Source organism: Notechis scutatus, chromosome 9, assembly GCF_049901735.1.
Source record: "Notechis scutatus isolate UNSWTSFEM ecotype Mainland chromosome 9, rNotScu1.2, whole genome shotgun sequence".
NCBI classification, from domain to species: domain Eukaryota; kingdom Metazoa; phylum Chordata; class Lepidosauria; order Squamata; family Elapidae; genus Notechis; species Notechis scutatus.
The window spans coordinates 10,042,108-10,064,998 of record NC_142017.1 but is presented as its reverse complement, the minus strand read 5'-3'; the positions used below and the strand labels follow the sequence as shown (position 1 = coordinate 10,064,998).

Here is a 22,891-nt window from a genome sequence, read left to right as displayed (position 1 = left end):
GCTTCCTCAGCCTCTACCATGGCTCTGAAGCCACAACACCTGTTACCTGGGAAAGCAAATCCAATGGAAACTTCTGTGAAGGTCTTTTCATATATTGGATATCCCCGGCCTTGAAATAATGATTTATGATTCTCAAAAATAGGTCAACCTATTCTCCAAAACATCTAAGGCAGGGCTGATGTACTGAAAAAGTACAGAGAAGAGAAACCAGGATGATTAAGGGACTGGAGACTAAAACATAGGAAGAACGGTTGCAGGAACTGGGCCTGGCTAGTCTAGTGAAGAGAAGGACCAGGGGAGACAGGATAACAGTGTTCCTATATTTGAGGGGCTTCCACAGAGAAGAGGGGGTCAAGCTATTTTCTAAAGCACCTGAAGGCCAGAAAAGGAACAATGGATGGAAACTGAACAAGGAGACATTCAACCTGGAGATAAGGAGAAACTTTCTGACAGTGGGAACAATCAACCAATGGAACAGAAGTTGCCTTTGGAAGTTGTGTGAGCTTCATCACTGGAAGCTTTCAAGAAGAGACTGGACTGCCTTCTGTCAAAAATGCTGTAGGGTTTGCTTGGGTAGGGGTTGGACTAGATGATCTACAAGGTCCCTTCCAACTCTGATTATCTGCTATTGTTAAGGGCAAGAAACAATGGATGGAAACTAACCAAGGAGAGAAGCAACCTAGAACTAAGGAGGAATTTCCTGACAGTCAGAACAATTAACCAGTGGAACAACTTGCCTCCAGAAGTTGTAAATGCTCCAACACTGGAAGTTTTTAAGAAGAGATTGGATAACCATTTGTCTGAAATGGTGTAGGGTTTCCTGCTTGAGTGGGGGTTGGACTAGAAGACCTCCAAGGTCCCTTCCAACTTCTATTATTCTCTTCTGTTCTATTCCAAGATTGTGCTGACACACCATCACTTGCAGGTTGCACTGTGGTTTTTAACAGGAACACTCAGCAAGATACTTTTATGATTCAATGGCATCTAAGTGAAACTGAGTTGAAGGTGAACATTGGTTTACCTAAGCCGATAACTGCTTCTATTATCATTATGTTCAATAGAGTTATAAAGATACGGGCACACCTATCTTGGAATCCTAAACTGTTTTTTTAATAGGCATCAAGTGCTTATAATCAAGTAATGGCTCCCACTGAATTTCTTGTGAGATAAAAGGCAAATGGAAGAAATAATAACCGAGAAAACAGATATAGAAATCAATCAGCAATTCATATCCTTGCAAACCCTACCTCGTCGGAAAACAACCGACTGGAAATAACAGCAATAACATGGTTAGGCTATTTTTTTTAAATACCCAGCAAAAATGTCAATGGCCGAGAGTGAATTCAGGGCTCTAAAAAGTAAGACAAGTGAAGATATTCAGGATGTAACTCTGTATTGTTCTTGCTGCGAGCATTAGATAAAACAGGGACTGGCAACTTTGCAAGAGGATTTTCCCAAACCTGGAGGAAAAAAAAAAATACCACCGGCATTTAATTGGAATTACAACCATGGAAAACCAGCTTTCCCTCTCCACCAAAAAGTGTGTTTGTTTGTTTTCTCTAATGAAGCCTGCATGACTTTGATTTTTTATATACAGTCATGGTAACCTGAAATTTATTGGCGCCTCCAGGCATACGCCGGCTGCACCATTGCACTCTTTCGTTCCATTTGCACACCTCCTTCCCTTTCTTCTTCTTCCCTGCCAGTTTGCTAATCCACCAAACACACGCACACAGTTCAGCATGAAATAATTGGGCCCTTAATGCTTCTTTACAAGCATGCTGGTTTAATTATTATCTTTTTTATAACCACTGGGCTTAAGTAGCCACAGCAATTTCCCACTCTCTTCTTCTTCTTCTTCTTTTTTCAGCCGTGGGTATTCATGACGCTGAATTGCAAGGAAAAGCACTTGAGAAAGAAGGGAAAGGAAGGACCGACTGGAGGATTCTTTGGATGACATAGGCACAAAACCGACCACAGTAAGTGACGATCTTGGTTCCCTGCTGAAGGAAAGGGGATTATTTATGAACTGGCCTTAACAGTCCCCAAATTGTGAATAGAAAGCTCAAAGTAATTTAAAAAAACAAAAACAAAATAGACCTATGACCTGTAAAAAGAAATTAGGATTGTCCTGGAACTTTGTGATTAAATTTCTACCTGTGCCATTCAAAGGGAAATCTTTAGAACTTCAACTCTCTGAACCCTTGTTCAGGAATAACAACCATGCTTCTTCTAGCAGATACACAGAATATAGAAAGTCCTTCGTTTACGACCACATTTGAGCCCAAAATTTATGTTGGTAAGGGAGACAGTTGTTTCGTGAATTGTTACATAATTTTATTTGCCTTTCTTGTCATGGTTGTTAAGTGGATATTGCAGTTACTAACGGGGTAGTTCAGTAAATCTGGCTTCGCCACTGACTTTTTTGTCAGAAGGTCACAAAAGGGGAAATAGCATATAACCCTGGGATGCTGCAACTGCCATGATTCAGTTGCCAAGGGTTTGAATTTTGATCACGTGACCAAGGGCAACAGACGTAAATGTGAAAAATGGACACGTCACATTTCTCAGTGCCGTTGTCATTTCGAACGGTCACTAAATGAACTGTTCAAAGTTGAAGTATCTGTATCTATATATAATCTTCTAGATGAGCTTTTTAAAATGTTGCTCTATCTATTTAGAGTGCAAATAAGGCACTTCTGAGTATCAAGCTATAAATAAAAACAAACAGAAGTTTGTTTCTGGCAATCAGTACAAAATATAGTGAACAGCGAAAAAAAACACAGTAAAGCAAACCCCCCACACACACACCTTTTTTGGCAAAGTGTATATTCAAAAAAGCTCAAGTAAGTTAAATATTGAAAACCATAAATATTTGCATTAGATTATGGATGTGTGGGGTGGTGGTGATGAAGCAATCCATTTGTCATGGAAAATGCATTGGGGAATGAGAAAATGATTATTGTCATACCTGAAGCAATAATGTCCAGAGCTCACAATTTTCTCAGTTTTTTTCTATATATATTTCTTATATATTTTTTCCCTAAAAAGTTACATTTCCCTCATCCGAAGCCTTCCTATTTAACACAGACTTAGAAATCACCTATTTTAAAATGCATATTCACCTGTAACTGAAGAAATTGTTGGAGTCTTGGAGCAAAAATCTTTTAGGCTTTGAAAGTCCTGCCTAGATTACTTGGGTGTCCAATATTTGGTGACAATTGAAAATTGGCGCTAAGATTCCCTGCTGTTTTCATGCCCAATTTCCACGAAAGCACATGAACAAAAGTTTTGGATTCAGGTCTAAAACGTTGCTTTGAACTATAAATGTTGAACCTCTCAATGGTTCATTAAAGCAGTTATGTGTATTTCCAGGAGAATAGAATAGAATAGAATAGAATAGAATAGAATAGAATAGAATAGAATAGAATAGAATAGAATACTTTTATTGGCCAAGTGTGATTGGACACACAAGGAATTTGTCTTGGTGTAAATACCCTCAGTATACATAAAGAAAAGATACATTCGTTAAGAATCAAGAATCAACATACAACACTTAATGATAGTCATAGGGTACAATCAACAATCAAATCATATTAGGAAACAGTCAATATAAATCATAAGGATACAAGCGACAAAGTTACAGTCCTACAATCACAAGTGGGAGGGGATGGGTGATAAAGAGTGATGAGAAGATTAACAGTAATAGTAGTGCAGGCTTAGTGAATAGTTGGACAGTGTTGAGGGAATTATTTGTTTAGCAGAGTGATGGCGTTCAGGGAAAAACTGTCCTTGTGTCTAGTTGTTCTGGTGTGCAGTGCTCTATAGCGTCATTTTGAGGGTAGGAGTTGAAACAGTTTATGTCCGAGATGTGAGGAGTCTGTAAATATTTTCACCGCCCTCTTTTTGACTCGTGCAGAATACAGGTCCTCGATTGAAAGCAGGTGGGTAGTAATTGTTTTTTCTGCAGTCCTAATTATCCTCTGAAGTCTGTGTCTGTCCTGTTGGGTTGCAGAACCAAACCAGACAGGACAGACACAGACTTCAGAGCAACAAAGGATTCTGAAAGCAGATTTGGCTGCTTTAATGAATTGCCAAAGGTGCCCATTATTTTTCAAGTATGGTTGTTTCCATTGTGAATATTCAAGCGTGATCCATTTATATTCTGTGACAAGAGATTCCCAATCAATCCTGATTGTGTGGATTGTGGCGGGATACAAATGTAAGAAAGAGAGCAATTTCCAGGATTATTTCCTGGGGCATTACTCAAGAAGAACAAAGCATCAGTGATAATATAGTAAGAAAGCACACATATATAGGACTAAAGTGGAGGAAATAAGGAGAACTTAGGCAAAAAGGAAAAAAATAAGATCCAGATAATGTAAAATTAGTTTTGTTCTTAAGCTTGAAATAGAATATTGTCCATTTAGGAACAAACTCTTTCATCTTCTCATGTTTGGAACATAAAAACATTTTTAAAAAGGACACATACCTTGAATTCATTCCTTAACAGGAAGAGTACACATTTACTTCCATTTGTGTAAAATAATTCTCTTTGCTGAGCCCCAGGCTTGATAAAAAGCCAAAGTGCTTCATAAAATGTCACATTCTTTCCTAAAATGTGGATTTTGACATTTGACATTTCAATGCTTATAACTTCTGGTCGCTGCTGAGTAGAACAGATTTTTTTTTAAAAAAAACTGACTCAGTTTTTTTTTTTTTGGGTTAGAAAGTAAACCACACAGATTAAAACATAAAACCATCCATAAAATTTACAACATAAAAAAAAAAAAAAAAAACTAAAATAATCACGTGAATACTTTCTAGTAAATTATCCAATAAGCAGCGTTTAAAACCCACAATAAACTATTTTATGGCCATTTTTCTTCTCATCCGATGAGATCCTTTATGTGAGTCATGTCTTGTCCTCAAGAAGAAAACAACAAACTGCAATTCCAAAGTTCAGGCGCTGATCTTTCTGATGTGTTGAATTGTGGTCACACAGTTCACATTACTGAAGCACATTTAAGTAATAAATTATGGTAAAAGCATTTCAGTTTTTGCCAGACAATTTTTTGATGTAAACATTGAGAGACTGAGATTAACCAAGATTTTGTTTGGGCTTTGTTTTACCATGATCTTCCATTTTTGCTCCTGTTTGTCAGCCAGCTTAGCAGGTACAGTAATGCAGGAAGAAAAAGAAAAAAGAACAGGACTCTGTTTTATTGGGTTTTAATACAAGTAATTCTCTGCTTACGACCTCAATTGAGCTCTAAATTTCTGTCGCTAAGCGAAATTTCTGTACAGAAACATTTCAGAGTGATGAAAGTGTTTTCTGTCCTCGGTCTGAAAAGGGAGAGAATTTCATTCACAAACTTTCTGAATTATTATTTGAAAAGGATGACTTATCAAAAGCGCTTTCAGATCCTGGTGAATTTGGAGTTTTTAATTGCTGTATTCCATCCGTCCACAGATAATTACTTAGTTTTCATTATATAACCAGGCTATTTGTCTTCATTCGATTAAAATCAAAGGATTGGAGGGAGCAAACAAATTATAATGTAGCATCTACATTTAACGTTTAGTATTAATATAATTATTGTTAACTTTTGTGTTGTTTGCAGAGATTGCTAATATTGGCAGGTTTGTCAACACTCAGAAAGGTGATGGAGAAAGTAAGACACAGAAAACAAAATGGAAACCAGGCTCTTGATGATGTATCTGTTACAAGCAAGAAACCTAAATCCACAAACTTACAGAAAGAGGCAAGATTTGTATAATATAATCTTTAAACAATTAAATATCCTTAGACGTGTGATTTTGTGGCTCGCCTTGCAAGAAGTTTACAGATCTAGTTGATTTTTTCTCTTTGGGGGCAACACTGTTAGGTACCATTTCCCCTTTATTGGTTTAGCAGATAATATTATCTTTCATAACAATGAGAGATTCCAGGTATAGCATTTTCCCACCTGAGGTTCAAATTGGACAAAAAAGAAAAAAAAACCAGGAGAGGCTCAACATATTTCCAGGAAATCTGGTACAGAAGGAGGAGGCAAGCAGAAAGCATCAATTACAGTGATCAGGAAGCCATGTAATCACAAGAGCTTTATTGAGTTGTGGTGTGATTTCTTGTTTCAGATATGATATGTGAATCAAAGTGAACATCCAAGGCGAACAGTTTCATTTCTAAGGGGTCAAAAGAGCCAGCCAAGCACGCCCTCTCCCCTCTATGTGTTAACACATTAATTAGTAGAACAGGGATTGTAGAATAGGTTAACAAAGTTCACAAAAACTTTTCCCTGGAATGTTGGGTTAATGTTTGCATCGTAGCCCAAGCTGTTCATCTGCATTGTTGAAAGGGGCAGGAGTCTGATTTAGGCATGTGCTTTTTGCTGTCTGACTATTTGGTGGGTTTGGGTATCAGACAGAATTAGATAAAGAATAGGACTTGAAGATCTGAAACAATACATCAATGGTTGGTGCTAGGAAAGATAGGAAAGAACTGAACTACTTTACCAGCAGAAACACACTTGGTTGAAGGTAAATTAGCTACCCATATCTTTGATCCTGGAAATATGGAATGAATTTGCTTTTCTTCTTGAACATTTAGAGAATCGTGATTGTAGTGTATTCAAATATAGACTTCTAATACTACATTCCTATTGGTTAAACAACCTAGCTTAACGATTGGTTAATAACAACTGTTTCTGATTGGCCGCCTAAGCGGCGGGAAGTTTGAATACATGCCATTGGTTGCGAGCCGCGAGCAGCTGCTATAAAAAGGGCTGCCGCGGTTCGACTTTAGTTGAAATTACTGGTTGCTAATAAAGAGCTGATTTCAACTCCGGTATTCGAGTCTGCTTTGTCCTGGCGATAGAACAGTGATTATGTCAGAAGGCTAAAAACCTTCCTGGAGAAGATATCTTCAGAATTCCCCCTTGCTGTTTCTGATGGCTGAGAGAACCCATCCAGATATAGCAACACACAGCTAGAACAAAAGATATTTTTAAAAGCTGTTTTGGAACTATTTAGTTCAAAGTATATAAAAAGTGCTATTCTATTAGGTCAAAGATACATCTAACAGTGGGATTTTCTTTCCAAACAATGAAATGCTTCCAGGCCCCTTTGTAGGTACTGCAGCCATATTATCAATGAATGCCCAATGTATGGGATGGTGCACTGAGCAGGAAGTTGGATTGGCCTCTTACAACTGGCCAAGCTCCATCAGTCCTTCCTCCCCAAAACAAAGCTAGATGTAAAGTGGATGAAAAGAAAAAAGCCCTTCACTACAAAAATCACTCTTGAAACATGGCGGTAGGTAGAGAGTCATTGATCTTAAGAAACCTCGCTGATCCTCCACTAGTAGAAAAGCTCAGGAGGTACCCAGCAGACTTGGAGGAAACGGCTGTTAAAGAGATCTCCTCCAAAGTGGGACTTTACACTCTTACAGTTAGTTTCATTACTAAGGAGTTACAACTGAGTCAGAGGATGGATTAGCATGGGTGCCGTCATCTATACAAAACCCTCCATATCTTACCATGCCTGATGTCCAATGATTGGCTTGAAGTCAGAATGAGCTTCCTAAATGAGAAGATGTGAGTTTTCTGAAATCAACGTGACTTTCCAGAATGCTACTTGGAATTCCTTGAGGAAGGAAGAGTAAAAGCGGCAGCATGAGCAGTAAGCATTGCTTATTGATGTCTCTTGTGTTGCATTGTAGACCAAAGTTGCAAGTGGGTCAGAGTCACAGAGATGCAAAATAATGTATTACTGTACTCGTTTCTTCCATCTGACCAATGGTAGCGGGTCCACTTCTGATGATGATACCATGTCAGTATCATAAAAACAATCACCCGTTGTAAAATGTAAATAAATTGTAAACAAACAAACCATCTCAAATTTGTTTGCTTCCCCTCCCTCCCTGCCTCCTTAGGTGGGTCTGATCAGTGGAATCTGTGTCATTGTCGGAACTGTGATAGGTTCGGGAATTTTTATTTCTCCCAAGTCTGTCCTGGCTAATATTGGAGCAATCGGACCTTGCTTGGTTATCTGGGCAGCCTGCGGAGTGTTGGCCACTTTAGGTAAACCGTTCCTCGTGCTCTCCATTACTTTCTTTCTTTTTTTTACAGAAAGCCAAGCCAAGCTTCTTTTTCACACCCTTTCTTCCATTGCTCTGTGCTGATGGAATATAAATTTGACATCCCCAACCTTCAGGGACTGCTGATGGGTTATGAAAAGGTGGCTTATCACACGAACCTATTTGATTCCTCTTTTTGGTGTCTGTTTCTCTTCTGCAAGTCTTGCTCTGCTCAATCAAGGGAGCACTGCTTACTTCTGGTGGTAGGGTGTAGTGGTTGCAGTGGCAGGTTAGCCATGGGGAAACTTCTACTGACATTCTGCTCATCGTCTGCAGGTATCTGCAGGGTACGGTTAAAAAAAAACACAACTTGATTTTTAGTAAACTATACCTACCATACCTAGTAAACTATACCTTTGTCAACAAAGGGAGTTACGGGTCATTTTTATTTAGAAGCCCTAATTAAGGCAGGTATGACCATCAGCAGGGGTGAGGTTCTATCGGTTCAGCCTGGTTCGGGTGAACCGGTCACTCTGAAGATCAGATCAGCTGTTGGGCCTGCCCACCTGCCCTGGCTCTAGTCTGTGCTTTATTTCTGGGTTTCCCAGCTCAGCTGATCTCACGGCACGGCGGATTGCTGCACATCGGCCGTTTTACACATAGGGCTTGCAGCAGCACATGAGTTGTAAACACGGCGCGCGCGCTCACCAAACCAGTTGTTACCCTGGTTGAATCCCCACCCGACCATCCGTATTGATGCTGAAACTAATCCGCTTTCAGGGGCACTCTGCTTTGCTGAGCTCGGCACAACGATCCCCAAATCGGGAGCGGAATATCCTTATCTGTTGGAAGCCTTTGGACCCATTCCAGCCTTCTTGTTTTCCTGGTCTAGTCTCATGGTCATCAAGCCCAGCGCCTTCGCCATTATCTGCCTCAGTTTCGCAGAGTACGTGTCAGCTCCATTTTACCCAGGATGTGACCCTCCTGTGCTGGTCATTAAGTGCCTGGCTACAGTAACCATTGGTGAGTCTTTGGCCTTAAAGGAGGGAAACCAAGTTAGAGATGGAAGCGGGTGTAGATCTGGAGGACTTGGGGGCTGCAACCCTGACCTGGGTGACTTGAGAATCTCCGTAGACCCCGGAAGACGACCTTTGCCAGTGTTATACAGCTGGAAAGAGATGGTGGCTCTTTAGGTGGCCTAACTGAACCGGCTTGGTCTAGTGGTTAAGGCATCAGGCTAGAAAGCAGAGGGCCATGAGTTCAAATCCTGATTTAGCTGTGAAGTCAGCTTCACTTTGGGCCAGAGTGATCTCTCAGCCCAACCTACTTCACAGGAATGTCACTGGGGGGGAAATAGAAAGAGGAAGGGGTATTGGATATATTCACCATCTTGGGTTATTTGTAAAAATAATAAAGGTAGGATACAAAGGATAGATAGATAGATATAGATAAATGTTTTTTAGATTGATTTCCCTCCACAGTGAAGAAAATCTATGAACGATGTGCCGAATGCAATAATTTTACCCTTCTGTCCTATTTACAATTTTAGTGGACACTTCTGGAAACATCTGAACATCATACTTCTTTTCCTTAAAGAATATTTTGTGGTTAGAAAAATAAATATAGAAGAATGATGGAAAAACCTGGGAACGTTTCAATGAAAGATGACATTGACGTCTCACCCCTCTATAAAAAGGCCACAAACGAAATGGAACGATTGTACCCTGCATGCCTTCTATATTTTCAGACTAAGCTAAAAACTAAATGAGGGGAAAAACCAATGTTTTAACAATTTTATCACCCTTTCTTTGTCTTGCAGTGGCCATTACAGTCCTGAATTCACTGAGTGTGAAATGGACGAGCTATGTTCAGAACATTTTAACTGCTACTAAAATGATAATTGTCATAATTATCATTGTAAGTGGCATCGTTCTCTTGGCCAAAGGTATGTTCTGGTAGCTTATAAAGATACATAAACCCCCTTACATTGTCAGCAAATAGACAGAGTAGCTCTGCAAAATGCAGAATTCCAAGCTAGCCTGGCCATAGGGGATTTTTGGAGTAGAAATCCAGTAGATCTGGGGAATGCTAAATGGAAATGGTCCCCTAAATGACACCGTCTTCTTTATGGAAAGCCCCTGAAATACTGGAACACTGGAATATATATGTCACTGCAGTCCTTCTTTTCTGTAGACTGGCCATACCCAATTCCTACAACCCATTCTTCATATTGTGGATGCTTCATCACTGGAGGGTTTTAAGAAGAGACTGGATAGCCACGTGTTTCAAATTGTGTAGGGTCTCTTGCTCTCAGCAGAGGGTTGGACTAGAAGACCTCCAAGGTCCCTTCCAACTCTATTGTGCTTGATTGATTGATTGAAAAAGGCTGATCTAGACCTTGGGTCCCACTGCAAAGACTGGGTTTATAAGCCAGTCTAGTCTCAGCTTGTGCCTGTAAGGAATCCTGTCAATTATGGTCATAAGTCATGATGGTCATAAAACAGATCACCCATGTGATCAACCTGATTTTACTACCTTTTTTGCGGCTGTCGTTAAGTCAACCCATTGTTCGTTATACGGAAGTAAATGTTTGTTTTCGGCAAAATTGTTGTAAATCACACTCATTTGACTTCAGGACCCTGCAAAGGGCTCTAAATGCAGGCAGGTTGCTAAGTGCTCAAAATGCAGGTGACCGTGAGGCGGATCCGGGCTTTCAGAATTTTGGAACTGGGTCATAAGTATCTTTTGGGGGTCTGTTGTAATTTGGAACGTCACTAAGCAACCAGTCGCAAGTGGAGAACTACCTGTATCATGCTTTTCTTGGAGAAACGCTCGTCTCATAAACTTCCTTGCAAATGAAGAAAAACACCTCATAACTGTTACTGAAACTTAAAATGGAAGAGTGTTTGTTGTGCTTGCCTGTGTGTGTGTGTGTGTGTGTGTGTGTGTGTGTATCTGTGTGTATGTGTGAGAGAGAGAGAGAGAGAGAAGGAAAAAGAGAGAGAGAAAAGAATGAAAGAATGAGAGAGAGAAAAGAATGAGAGAAAGACAGCGATTCCTTCCCTTCTACAACATAAGTAATGGGAAACACACTTTTTAAAAAATATTTATTGCATTGCTTTTAAATAATTTATATCTTATTGCTCAGTCTAAAGTATGCCTCCATGGCATCCTAGAGATTGGGGATTTGTTGTTGGGAAATTTTTGTAGGGTGCTCTTCAGATCATCTGCTGCATAGAGTATTCATATAGGATTTGTTTTGTTTTTCAGGGAACACAAAAAATTTTAACAATTCTTTTGACAGTTCCTCCATTTCTGTGGGAAGCATAAGCCTGGCATTTTACAGTGGACTCTGGGCCTATGATGGATGGTAACTTATTTACATTTTCCTGGTTTCCAATTAAATCGTTCCCACTGGTAGATGAATTCTGAAGCATGACACCTGAAAACAGCAGCAGTTGAACGGATTTTTTTGATGTTTTGTAGAGATGAGCAATCAAGGTGAAATCCCCTTCTCCTTTAGACAGACTTTAAGCACAGGCAGCTACAGAATCTCAAGTTTCAGCTGGGAGTGGCTGCTATTTTAGATGGTTTCTATAAAAGCTTTAGAACATGATGGCCATGGCAAAGAGAACCTTGAGCCACGGTGGCGCAGTGGTTAGAGTGCAGTACTGCAGGCTCCTTCTGCCTGCAATTTGGCAGTTTGAATCTCACCAGGCTCAAGGTTGACTCAGCTTTCCATCCTTCCAAGGTGGGTAAAATGAGGACCCAGATTGTTGGGGGCAAGAGGCTGATTCTATAAACCACTTAGAGAGGGCTGTAAAAATACTGTAAAGCAGTATATAAGTCTAAGTGCTAGTGCTATTGAAGGCAGGCATAGAGAACTGGTTCTCCTTGCATTGTTGCTAAACCCCAATTCCCATTGTTCCAAGACCAGCAATGTGAAATACTAGGAACTGCATTTCAGCTGGAGTGCCACATAAGTTCTCAACTTATGATCAGAAAATTTGTCATGAAATAAAGCAGTTATTAAGTGGGGCATCACATGATCACAACTGATCTTTACAACCTTTGTTAAGGGAGACATCACTTGATTGCAACTTGTGACTTTCTGTGCCTGGGGAAGGCATCAGGGAACACCTTATTTCTTTCTGCAGTGCCATCAAAATTATATAGCGAATGTTATTTTCGATAAACCATAGAGATAATGTTGTGTCTTAAACATGTAGCAGGGAGGGTCTAGTTAATGGGGAAGATTTTATAACAACCTGCAGAACTGACGGCATCTTATTGGTTTCCCAGCAAGTTTTCCATTGGAAAAATCTATTTCCAAAGGAAAGAATGACTAAACTTTGATAGCTTGTAAAGAGAATTGAATAAATTCACAATGGACAAACTACCATCAATAGAATACACGGTTACACCGATATTGGAGGAAGTAATGCAAGTGGAAAGTATATCCTGAACATGGGTTTCCTACTGGTTAACCATCATGGATAGAAGTTTAGGTGTCATTTCCAGCTGGCTTGTCTGAGATACTTGAATAGGACATTCCACAGCATTACTGTGACTATCATCAATACTTCACTTTATAGCCTGCTGTGGTTTCTTAACTCCCAGCAGATTCTGTAGGGGTTTCCTTCTAAATTTGCATAATTTAGGATTGCAGTTGGACAGAGTAACTATTGGTATTTTTTCTTCTTCCAGGAATCAACTTAATTATATCACAGAAGAGCTTAAAGATCCTTACAGGTAAGGCAGGAGAGAGCAAAAAATGGACATTTCCACCTGCTTTGAAATAATAGCAGTAGCAATGGCACTTAGTCTTATATACTAGTTCACAGTGCTTTTCGGCTGTCTCTAAGCAGTTAATAGAGTCAGCCTATTGCTCCCAACAATCAGGGTCTGACTTCAGAAGGATGGAAGGCAGAGTCAAATTTGAGCCGGTGAAATAAGTTGCATGCCATTTAGGGCAGCTATAAACATCGAGGAAGTAAATACTTGCAACGTGGGCCACATAGCTGGTGTGAACATTCTGTGCTCCAACCTCTTTTTCATGACAATAAATCTGCATACTCTGAATCAAAGAGCCAGAGTGGCACAGTGGCTAGAATGCAGTATTGCGGGTTAATTCTGCCGACTGCCAGCAGTTCGATCCTGACCGGCTCAAGGTTGACTGAGTCTTCCATCTTTCCAAGGTTGGTAAAATGAGATTGTTGGGGGCGATAGGCTGACTCTGTAAACTGCTTAGAGAGGGACGTCAAAGCACCGTGAAGCGGTACATAGTGCTATTGTATTGTTATCTGCAAGACTGTGAGGATTGCCTCAAGGGACTTGATGTATCTTTTGAATCAGATAAACCCAACTTCCTACTTTGGAATTACTTTTAATGAAAAGTAATTAATAAATTTATGAAGAATTCAACCCATCAAAGATGAGAAAAACCTAGTGTCAGCTTTGGAAGCCATATTAGCACCAGACGCTTTCACACTGCCACTTTCTTGAGCCTGGGAAAATGGGAGGGGGGAATTTCTTGGAGCATATGTGGTTAGACATAATAGCATTCTTCTTCTAAGTCAAGGTCATGTTATTTCTGCACCTGGGTGAGGGGATGTCTCAAATTGGGACGGATGGTGATTGGGGCATGTGATGGAATGATGGGTGCAGGGGGTGGATTTGTAATTTTTTAACTTATTGAAGGGAAACCCGAAACTTTCAGATTCAGGATTTTTCAGATGTGCCAGTTTGCTACTCTAATAAAAGAAGCCTTTGAGAGGATGTCTGTCTCGCAGTTATTGATTGGAGTTGAGGTTTTCTGGAACACTGACACCTAACAGGAAGACGGCATCTTTGGATTTTCTGGAGTGGCTAAATGGATAATCTTGGAGGGTATGAAAACGTGAAGTAGGAACTCCTTTTCCAAAATAGCAATATTTGAGCATCATCTAAAGACAAACCTTACCAAGTTCCCTGAACAGTGCAGAGCGTTATCTATAAACCAAGCTCCTTTTCTTTATAAATAGTTTGTTCAACTGCAAACATGTGGAGGTATAATTAACTACTAAGCTTTAATATACACACGAATTAACGCCATGTATTTTCACATTGTTTAGAAATCTGCCGTGGTCTATAATAATTGGAATCCCCCTGGTCACGGTGTGTTATATTTTGATCAATGTTTCTTATTTCACGGTCATGACAGCCACGGAACTGTTGCAGTCTCAAGCAGTTGCAGTGGTAAGTATCACAGGGAATTGCATGGACACAAATTTGTAGTCTTCATAGCTATCTGTTGTGTAGGTGTGATTCTTTTTGGTCAAGATACATGGGCACATTTTCAAACTGAGCTGTGTGGACTCTCCAAAAAAACAATCTTTTGAGTAGTCAAACTTGATCCAAGATATAATGTCTTGTATTTATATGTAATCAGGGATGCGGTGGCTCAGTGGCTAAGACGCTGAGCTTGTCGATCAGAAAGGTTGTCAGTTCGGCGGTTCGAATCCCTAGCGCCGCGTAACGGAGTGAGCTCCTGTTACTTGTCCCAGTTTCTGCCAACCTAGCAGTTCAAAAGCATGTAAAAAGAAATGCAAGTAGAAAAATAGGAACCCCTTTGGTGGGAAGGGAACAGAGTTCTATGCGCCTTTGGTGTTTAGTCATGCCAGCCCCATGACCACGGAGACGTCTTTGGGCAGCGCTGGCTCTTTGGCTTTGGAATGGAGATGAGCACTGCCCCCTAGAGCCAGAAATGATGTATGTGCGAGAGGAACTTTTATTTTTACTTTACCTATTTATACCCAAGGGCTATGCATCAGATCATCTGGAGAACATCTCCAATAGATGATTATGAAGTGGCTATCTGGGGGCAATGCTTTAGTACTGTTGACTTACAACAGTTCATTTAGTGACCACTCAATGGTACAGCGTCACTGAAAAAGATGACTTATGCCCAGGGGTGGGATTCTACCAGCTCGCACCTATTTGCTAGAACCAGTTGTTAACATTCTAAGCAGTTTGGAGAACCAGTTGTTAGAAGAAATTACTGGCCTAATCCTGTAAGGAAGGCAGGAAGGAAACATTCTGGTGTTGCTTACAGAAACTGCCTCTCCGTTAACCCGTACTACATTCTTGGCAGGACTAGACTTCCTGTCTCTGGAGTTTTTTTCCCCCTCCTTTGCTGGTACTTTGCTTGTGTGGAGTGATCATTCAAAGTTACAATGGCACTGAAAAAAGTGACTTATGACCATTTTTCAGACTTATGACTGTTGCAGCATCCCCACAGTCATGAGACCCAGGCGAGGAGATGCGTGCCTCGATGTGAGTGATATTGAGTTGGCCACGCCCAGCCAATAACATGACCCCCAAGCCACATCCACCCAGTCACATGACCACCAAGCCACACCCACCAACTAAGCCATGCCCACAGAACCGGTTATTAAAAAATTTGAATCCCAACCCCTGCTTATGACCGTTTTCCACATTTATGACCATTGCAGCATCCTCGTGGCCATGTGATCAAAATTCGGACTCTTGGAAACTGACTCTTATTTATGGCAGTTGTAGGGCCCTGGGGTCATGGGATCCCCTTTTGCGACCTTCTGCTAAGCAAAGTTAAGGGGCGAAAGCCAGTTTCACTTAAGGACCATGTTACTAACTTAAACCACTGCTGAGATCCACTTAACAACCGTGGCAAGAAAGGTGTGGGGAAATGGGGGGGGGAATTAACAACTGTCTTCATTTAACAACAAAAAATTTGGGCTCAGTTGCGGTCGTAAGCTGAGGACAATCTGTAAAGGAGACAACTGTGCACTTCATTGGGGAAAAAAAAATCTTGTTCAGAAACTGGAAAAGGATTCCACAGATTTTTTTCCCAAACCCCTTGCATTTATAATATATATTTTTTAACAGCCAGCCTTACGATCTTCGCATTTTAAAGCATGTTTAAAGTCTTAAAAGTTTTAAATGTGTTTTTTCCCCTCCCACTTCTGCAGACGTTTGGGGATCGAGTCCTTTACCCTGCCTCTTGGATTGTTCCTCTTTTCGTGGCCCTTTCAGCCCTGGGGGCGGCCAATGGGACTTGCTTCACGTCTGGCAGGTAAAACTCAGACCAGCCTAGCAGGATGTTTTAATTACAGTTGCTGTATCTTTCATGACCAATAAATACGTGGTCCTGCTGCTTAGCTAGAAATTCATGCCTTTGCTTTAAAGGCACTAGATATGCTGTCAAAACAGACTGCAGAAGCTAATTCATTCTGTCATCAAGCCTTGGAAAAGCTGAAAAGCTGTAATTTATAAGGTAAAATCTATAGAGATTGAATTTGAAATATTCCTGGCTTTCCTCCCTGTCTGGATTTCATTCATCGGCGCTGCTTTTTAAAAAATCCGCAGCCCCCATCCAAGCACAAGAACTATTTTCTGTCAGGCTGATGCTGAAATCTCATCCATGATGGAAAAGGGCGTCTTTTGGTGATTTTTCTGTAGCAAGTGAGGAGAGAATTTTGGGGTCAGACCGCAAAGCTAGAGACAAATTTCACGGTCGATTAGCAGTCTCGTTTCTCAATGGAGTGGTTCTGTGCTTCTTGGGTGTCTCCTTTAATTCATGCGATAGTTTTTAAGACATGGCAACTGCTGTTGCAGCATTTTCTTAAAGAATTGTGGAAATTTAATGGTGTGAAGGAGGACTTGGCAACATCAGTTCATATCTCACCAATGCTCCTGGTAAAAGGGTCCTGGTACACTAGGATGACTAAAAAAAATAAAAAATAGTCTTTTATATTTTGTTCGGTTCCTAGGGGAAAATTTGGGGGGGGAGAGGGTATCAGCCAAAGAAGCTTAAATCTGACTTTTTCACTCTTGTTTATTGTAGCACAGGCTAGTTGGAGAATCAGTTTGGTGTGATGGTTAAGGCATCAGGCTAGAAACTAAAGGATCATGAGTTACAGTCCTACCCTAGGCACAAACCATGGCCTTGGGTCAGACACTTTCTTTCAGCCCTAAAAAGGAAGTAGTGGCCTTTTTGGTTTTCACAATCTTGCCAAGAAAACAGGCAGAGACTTGTCCGGGTGATTGCCAGGAGTCAACACTGCCTTGAAGGAGCCAAATAAAATAAAATAAAAGATCTTAATGCATTGGAGATGCGAGATTCATTGTCAACTGCTTTGATCAAACCAAATGCCATTTTTCTGTTCCTGCCTCCAAATCTTAAATGTTGCATACCAAATGTTCTGAGAATCATGATGTGTTCTTGCTGCATTGACTTTTTTTTTTTGTTCTTTCCGAGCATGAATATAGATAGCTAGAAGAGAACATTTTGTTCAGCTCGGGCAGCTTTTCTTACCTTTCCGTGTCAAGCAACACTGCCCTGAAGCCTTTTTCTGTCTTTCTTTCTTTTTTTACAAAACTGTTGACATTGTAACAGATTGATCTTCGATGCAACGGAATAGCCTTTTGTCCCATTAAGTCTTCAACTTAATGGTTCATTTAGTGACCATTCAAAGTTACGATGGCGATGAAAAAAGTGACTTACAAGCGTTTTTCACAGGATAGTTGCAACATCCCCATGGTCACCTGATCAAAATTCAGGTTGCTTGGCCACCGGCTCATATTTATGACGGTATTGCAGTGTCCGGGGTGTGTGTGTGATCCCCTTTTGTGACCTTCTGACAAGCAAAGTCAATGGGGAAGCTAGATTCACTTAACAACCGGCTTACTAACTTAGCAAGTGCAGTGATTCGTTTAACAATCGTGGCAAGAAAAGTCGTAACTCACTTCGCGAATGTTTCCCTTAGCAGAATACATTTTGGGCTCAATTGTGGTCGTGACTCGAGGACTACCTGTATTCAGAGCTTGGTTGTTTTCTTGCAGGTGTGGCATTACTAAACTAGAGAATATCACACTTTGATTTTTCTAGGCTTGCTTACGTCGCAGGACGTGAAGGGCACATGTTAAAGGTTTTATCCTACATCAGCGTTAAACGTTTAACACCGGCACCTTCAGTTATATTTTATGTAAGTATAATATCTCAGATAGCAAAATAAAAGTTTCCAGCTTCAAATAAAAAAAAAATCTATCAAATTTGGGTCTATAATTTAATTTGAATAGAACAATGAGTTTGGAGGTCTTCTATAGCAGGGGACTTTGGAGGTCTTCTATAGCAGGGGTCGCCAACCTTTTGGACCTCAGGGACCACCAAACTCATAATTTTAAATCCCATGGACCAGGGACCCTGGGAAAATCCCCCCAAAAGTCTGCAGGAAAGTTCCCCAACCCCGTTTTCCTACCGATCGATCATTCTTTATTTGGGATTGCAAGATACCGTCTCCAGCTGCGTTCTCAGGGGGAGAGACTTTTGTCTTCATGCAAGGAAAGCAGCAGAAGCCTTTCTTTCTCTCGCCCAAACTCCGCCAGAAATTAGTCTTTGTGAGACTTGTTGTGCTGGCACAGCCTCTTGGAGCAGGAAGCCTTGCAGGGCAGAGTTTGGGGGAGGGAATGAAAGACTTTTGCTGCTTTCCTTGCAGGCAGCCAAAAGCAAAAGAATGAAGCGGAAAGAAGCAGCCCGATGGCCAGGCAAGGCGCATGGGGCAAGTTCCCCCCTCTCTGCCCTTTTTCCCACCTCCCCTCACTACCTCGTGTTGTTCACAATGCGACCCAAGCCTTGTGTTCCCACGCAGCCTGGATTGCTTTAGGGGCGATTCTGTGGACCACCAAAATTTTCTCGTGGACCACCAATGGTCCCCGGCCCACTGGTTGGCGACCACTCTTCTAAACCAACCTCCGACCACTGTCCTAGACCAACCCTATTCCATTTCAGATACATTTTCTTGAAGGATCCTTGAAATCTCACACTATTCCTTATTCATATTCATTCTTATTCTTCTAGAGATCTCTCTAGCGATCATGTATTAAGAAATAGCAAAGAGAACTGCATGTTGGAAAACAGTTTTAAGAGTCGATCTTTCATAACTAATCGTGTCTGTTACAGCTGATGCTTCCCTGAAAATAATAGACAGGTAGTCCTCAACTTAGAACAGTTCATTTAGTGACTGAAGTTACAACAGCACTGAAAAAAAGTGACTTGCGGCCATTTTTCGCACTTATGACCGTTGCAGTCATGTGATTAACATTTGGATGCTTGACAACCAACTCACATTGTGACGGTTGCAGTGTCCTGGAGTCATATGATTCCCTTTTGCGACCTTCTGACAAGATTCACTTAACAACGGTGCTTCTCATTGAAGAACTGCAGCAATTCACTTAACGAATGTGATGAGGAAGGTGGCAAAACTCACTTAGCCAGTATCTCGCTTAGCAACATAAATTTTGATTGACCTCGATTGTGGCCATTAAGCTGTGAATGGAACACGTGGAATTAAAAACTGGCCGCTGCATTTGTGTCTCTTCTCCAAGACCGTGAAGCCTGCATTTTCTCGGCAGCTCCTTCCTGTCACACATCTTCCTGTTTTCTTCCGTTTTTTCAGGGTGCAGTAGCATTTTTTTATGTCCTCCCAGGAGACATCGATACCCTCATTAACTACTTCAGCTTTGCAGTCTGGTTCTTCTATGGCTTAACTATCTTGGGACTGATCGTTATGCGCTACACCAGAAAAGATCTGGAAAGGCCTATCAGAGTAAGTATCAGCCCAGAAAAGTGTTTCATTGGGCCACCATTCCTCACCTTCCCGTGCAAGCAAGCTTTGCCAAATTACGTCCAGTTCCCTAACAATATTTTTGCTTTCTCCTACAGATACCACTGATCATCCCTTTTGTTGTGGTGCTAGTGGCCATCTTTCTGGTTCTGGCACCTATTATCAGTCAGCCTGAGCTTCCATATTTGTACTGTGTCCTATTTATTTTTAGCGGACTTATTTTTTACGTTCTTTTCATCCATTATAAGTTTGGCTGGGCTCAAAAAATCTCAGGTAAGTGCGTGGTTTTATGCGGATGGTTTCCACCTTAAATGGAAGACAGATTTTTCTAAAAAGAAGAAAGAAAAGTTTAGCCCATTTTCCTGTTCCCAAGGAAGCAATAGAACGAATGCAGTCCTTAAAATATTCATTAAAAGAGGTGATAGGGGTGAATGGAATTGAGCAAAGCAGAGCATCAATAAAGCAATGAAAGTTAATTCAGCTTTGGAACTACCCAAGAATGGAGGTTTTATAAATAACCACACTGAACTTTATTGCAAATGGAAGCCGCTGGGGAATCATTAGCAAGTCTGCTAAGTTCTGAAATCCAAATGAAGGTGGATTTCGCATTCAATTGCCAGCTCATTCTCTTTCCCTGAAACTTCATTTATGCGCTGATGATGTTACCTAGTTTGGATAACAAAACATTTGTAAACAAAAAACAACCAAACTGAAAGAGCACCAAAGACTCATTTCAACCTCGGCCTTTTATCGGTACACAGCTGCCCCTTTTAAAGCATCATAGAAATCTTAGGTCAACCCTTTTATCTCTTTCCTAGAATAGGAAAAAAAAAAATGAATTCCAACTTCTTCCTTTAGAATGTTTTTGAAGACTTTCCTTATTTTTAAACTGATGGCACTTGTGGGTACCTGCTTACAGATGTTTGTCTTGTCAGAATGGAATTTGAAAAGTTGGATATGTGAAGTGATAAAAGTCCCATTTGTTCTTTTTGATGACGGCTTCCTAAAGTATTCCTTCACATGTATCAAAGATCAAGAATTGTGCCCCTGAAATACCAGGCAAGGATGCCTCTTTAGGCCTCTGCTGGTTAGTTACTATGCTAAATCGGGACTTAATTTTCTTAAGTTAAAGGCTTTGCTGAATTGAAAAGCATGCCATGGAATTGAATTTCAGTGGAAAAAACGGCTTCTCTACTAATGGGGTGGTTTTATTGGGGGGTGGTCAGACAGTGAAGCAGACAGTGAAGTTGGGAAGAAAACTACACTGAGTTTTAGTTTAAGATGACTTCAGTTCAGCATTTACCCTCTGCTAACATCAGACAGCAATATACCGTTAATGTAGAATGCTGAGGACACAAGGATTTGTGAAGAGATCTCTAAATGGATCTTGTTAGCTTGATCACAACCAGGTTCATGCAGTCAACCCTGATTGGAAACGTCTCCAGAAAAAGAGAAAATATTAAAGTAATAGAGTATCTTTAACTCTGATAACCTCTGTATTTCAGAGCCTATCACCATGTATCTTCAGATGCTGCTGGAAGTCGTTCCATCGGAAGAAATTATTGAATGAAAAAAAAATTCTATTTTTCCTTCTGAAACAGGGCAGAAACAGAATCTTCAAACTAGTTCCATTTTGCCCAAGCAAAATTTAGGGCTGGTGGTTTACGGAATATGCACGAGACAGCAAAGATCTTACAACATGTATGAGGATGGCAAAGATCTTAACAAAGATTTTTTTTTTTCATATTTACCGTGACTTACTGAGGAAGGGGGATATTTTTCGCATCCCTTATGGTTTAAAGATTTATAGCCAAGCGTGGGAAAATCAAGAATGGAAACGGGGAGTTTCCACTACTAAATTCAAAATGAAAAGCATTTAACAACTGAGAATTACCTTTTGGGCAATCTCATAGGACAATGTGTCTGAGCTACCTGTTAACCAACACAACAGAAGAGGCCAACTCCTGCATCAAGTAGGCTAGAGCCATATCCAAATGTCAAGGAGAAGCAAGAAGGATAGAGATGTTTGCCTCTAAAACCTGAGGAAGTCAACAAGTCTATCCTTGGCCTCAAGAGAGCTTGAGACAGTGCAATGCTTTCTCTGTATTAAAAGCATTTTGCAAGATCAGTGGGTGGGATAATAGGAGTTTATTGGCCTGGCATGAGGTCTTAATCCTCACAGCCTAGACAGGAATTGTCTACACTTTTCCTCCGGTGACATCCAAGCCTGTTAATTTTCATTCCTGGGGAGCTTTAACTATGAGGTTGATGCAGAGTGTTACCTTCTGGACTTTTCAGTGTTGGATGTTTAAGAAACGAGGACAACCGCATCGCACCCCAAAATCTAATTATCAAACTACAATTGAAAGATAACAAAGGAGTTTGTAGCATTTAAAAAAGACTGGTGAGATTTATTACTGCAATTTTGAAAATCTGTTAGGGTTAGGATGTCACTCCTCCAAACATGCACGAACAGTATCATTTTCTTTTTAGAAAATACCAAGTATGGGAGAATCCAGGGCCATATCATAGCTGGAACCACAGACTTTTTACCGTTATTGAATATTAATTTTTGAAAATTACTCAGGGGCTTTTATAAAATCCAAGACACTCTCTTTCAGAACTGTTCCCTAAAGGTTGCAGTTTCAATATTAGCCTCTGGGACTATTTTGACTCTATAGTAGTTTCAAGCCACAAATAATAAAAGATTTTACAAAACAGAGGTTAATCATTTTAAATTTTAATGAACACTTTTTTTTTCTCAGAAAGACAACTAACGGTTAACAGGACCGATATTAATTCAGAGAAGGGCCAAGTATTGGATTTATCTGAATGCAAAATTATAAACTTAGGTTGTTTGTAGACTTGTGCTTCCTTTGTTGTTTCGATAAACTTTGCACAGCTACAGAAGTAGAACAATTGGATTGTACAGTAACTATAGATTTTCAGAGAACTAGCTTGTATATTCTAACACAATTTCTCAACCTTTATAACTTTGCTGGCTGAGGAATTTTGGGAGTTGAAGTCCATACATCTTAAAATTGCTGGGGTTGAGAAACACACTGTCAATAACCTTTTGCAAAACTTCCTATTCTGTGTAAGTTGCATCTATAATTACAGGTTTTCTGTATTCAGATTTTCCAATAAATGATATGATACGTGATACGCTTTT

General features: G+C 40.4%; 1 protein-coding gene across 1 annotated transcript; it reads left to right on the top strand.

Annotated features, from left to right (window-relative positions):
- The first annotated feature begins 1,712 nt into the window (after positions 1-1,712).
- Positions 1,713-22,881, top strand: SLC7A9 (solute carrier family 7 member 9). Its single transcript, XM_026675929.2, has 13 exons — positions 1,713-1,979; positions 5,625-5,765; positions 7,934-8,081; positions 8,858-9,100; positions 9,897-10,022; positions 11,348-11,447; positions 12,785-12,829; positions 14,191-14,314; positions 16,066-16,169; positions 17,985-18,081; positions 19,552-19,701; positions 19,818-19,992; positions 21,225-22,881. Exons 2-13 carry the CDS (start codon positions 5,667-5,669, stop codon positions 21,287-21,289), a joined length of 1,476 nt encoding a protein of 491 aa, XP_026531714.1. The 5' UTR covers positions 1,713-1,979; positions 5,625-5,666; the 3' UTR covers positions 21,290-22,881.
- The last annotated feature ends 10 nt before the right edge of the window (positions 22,882-22,891 follow it).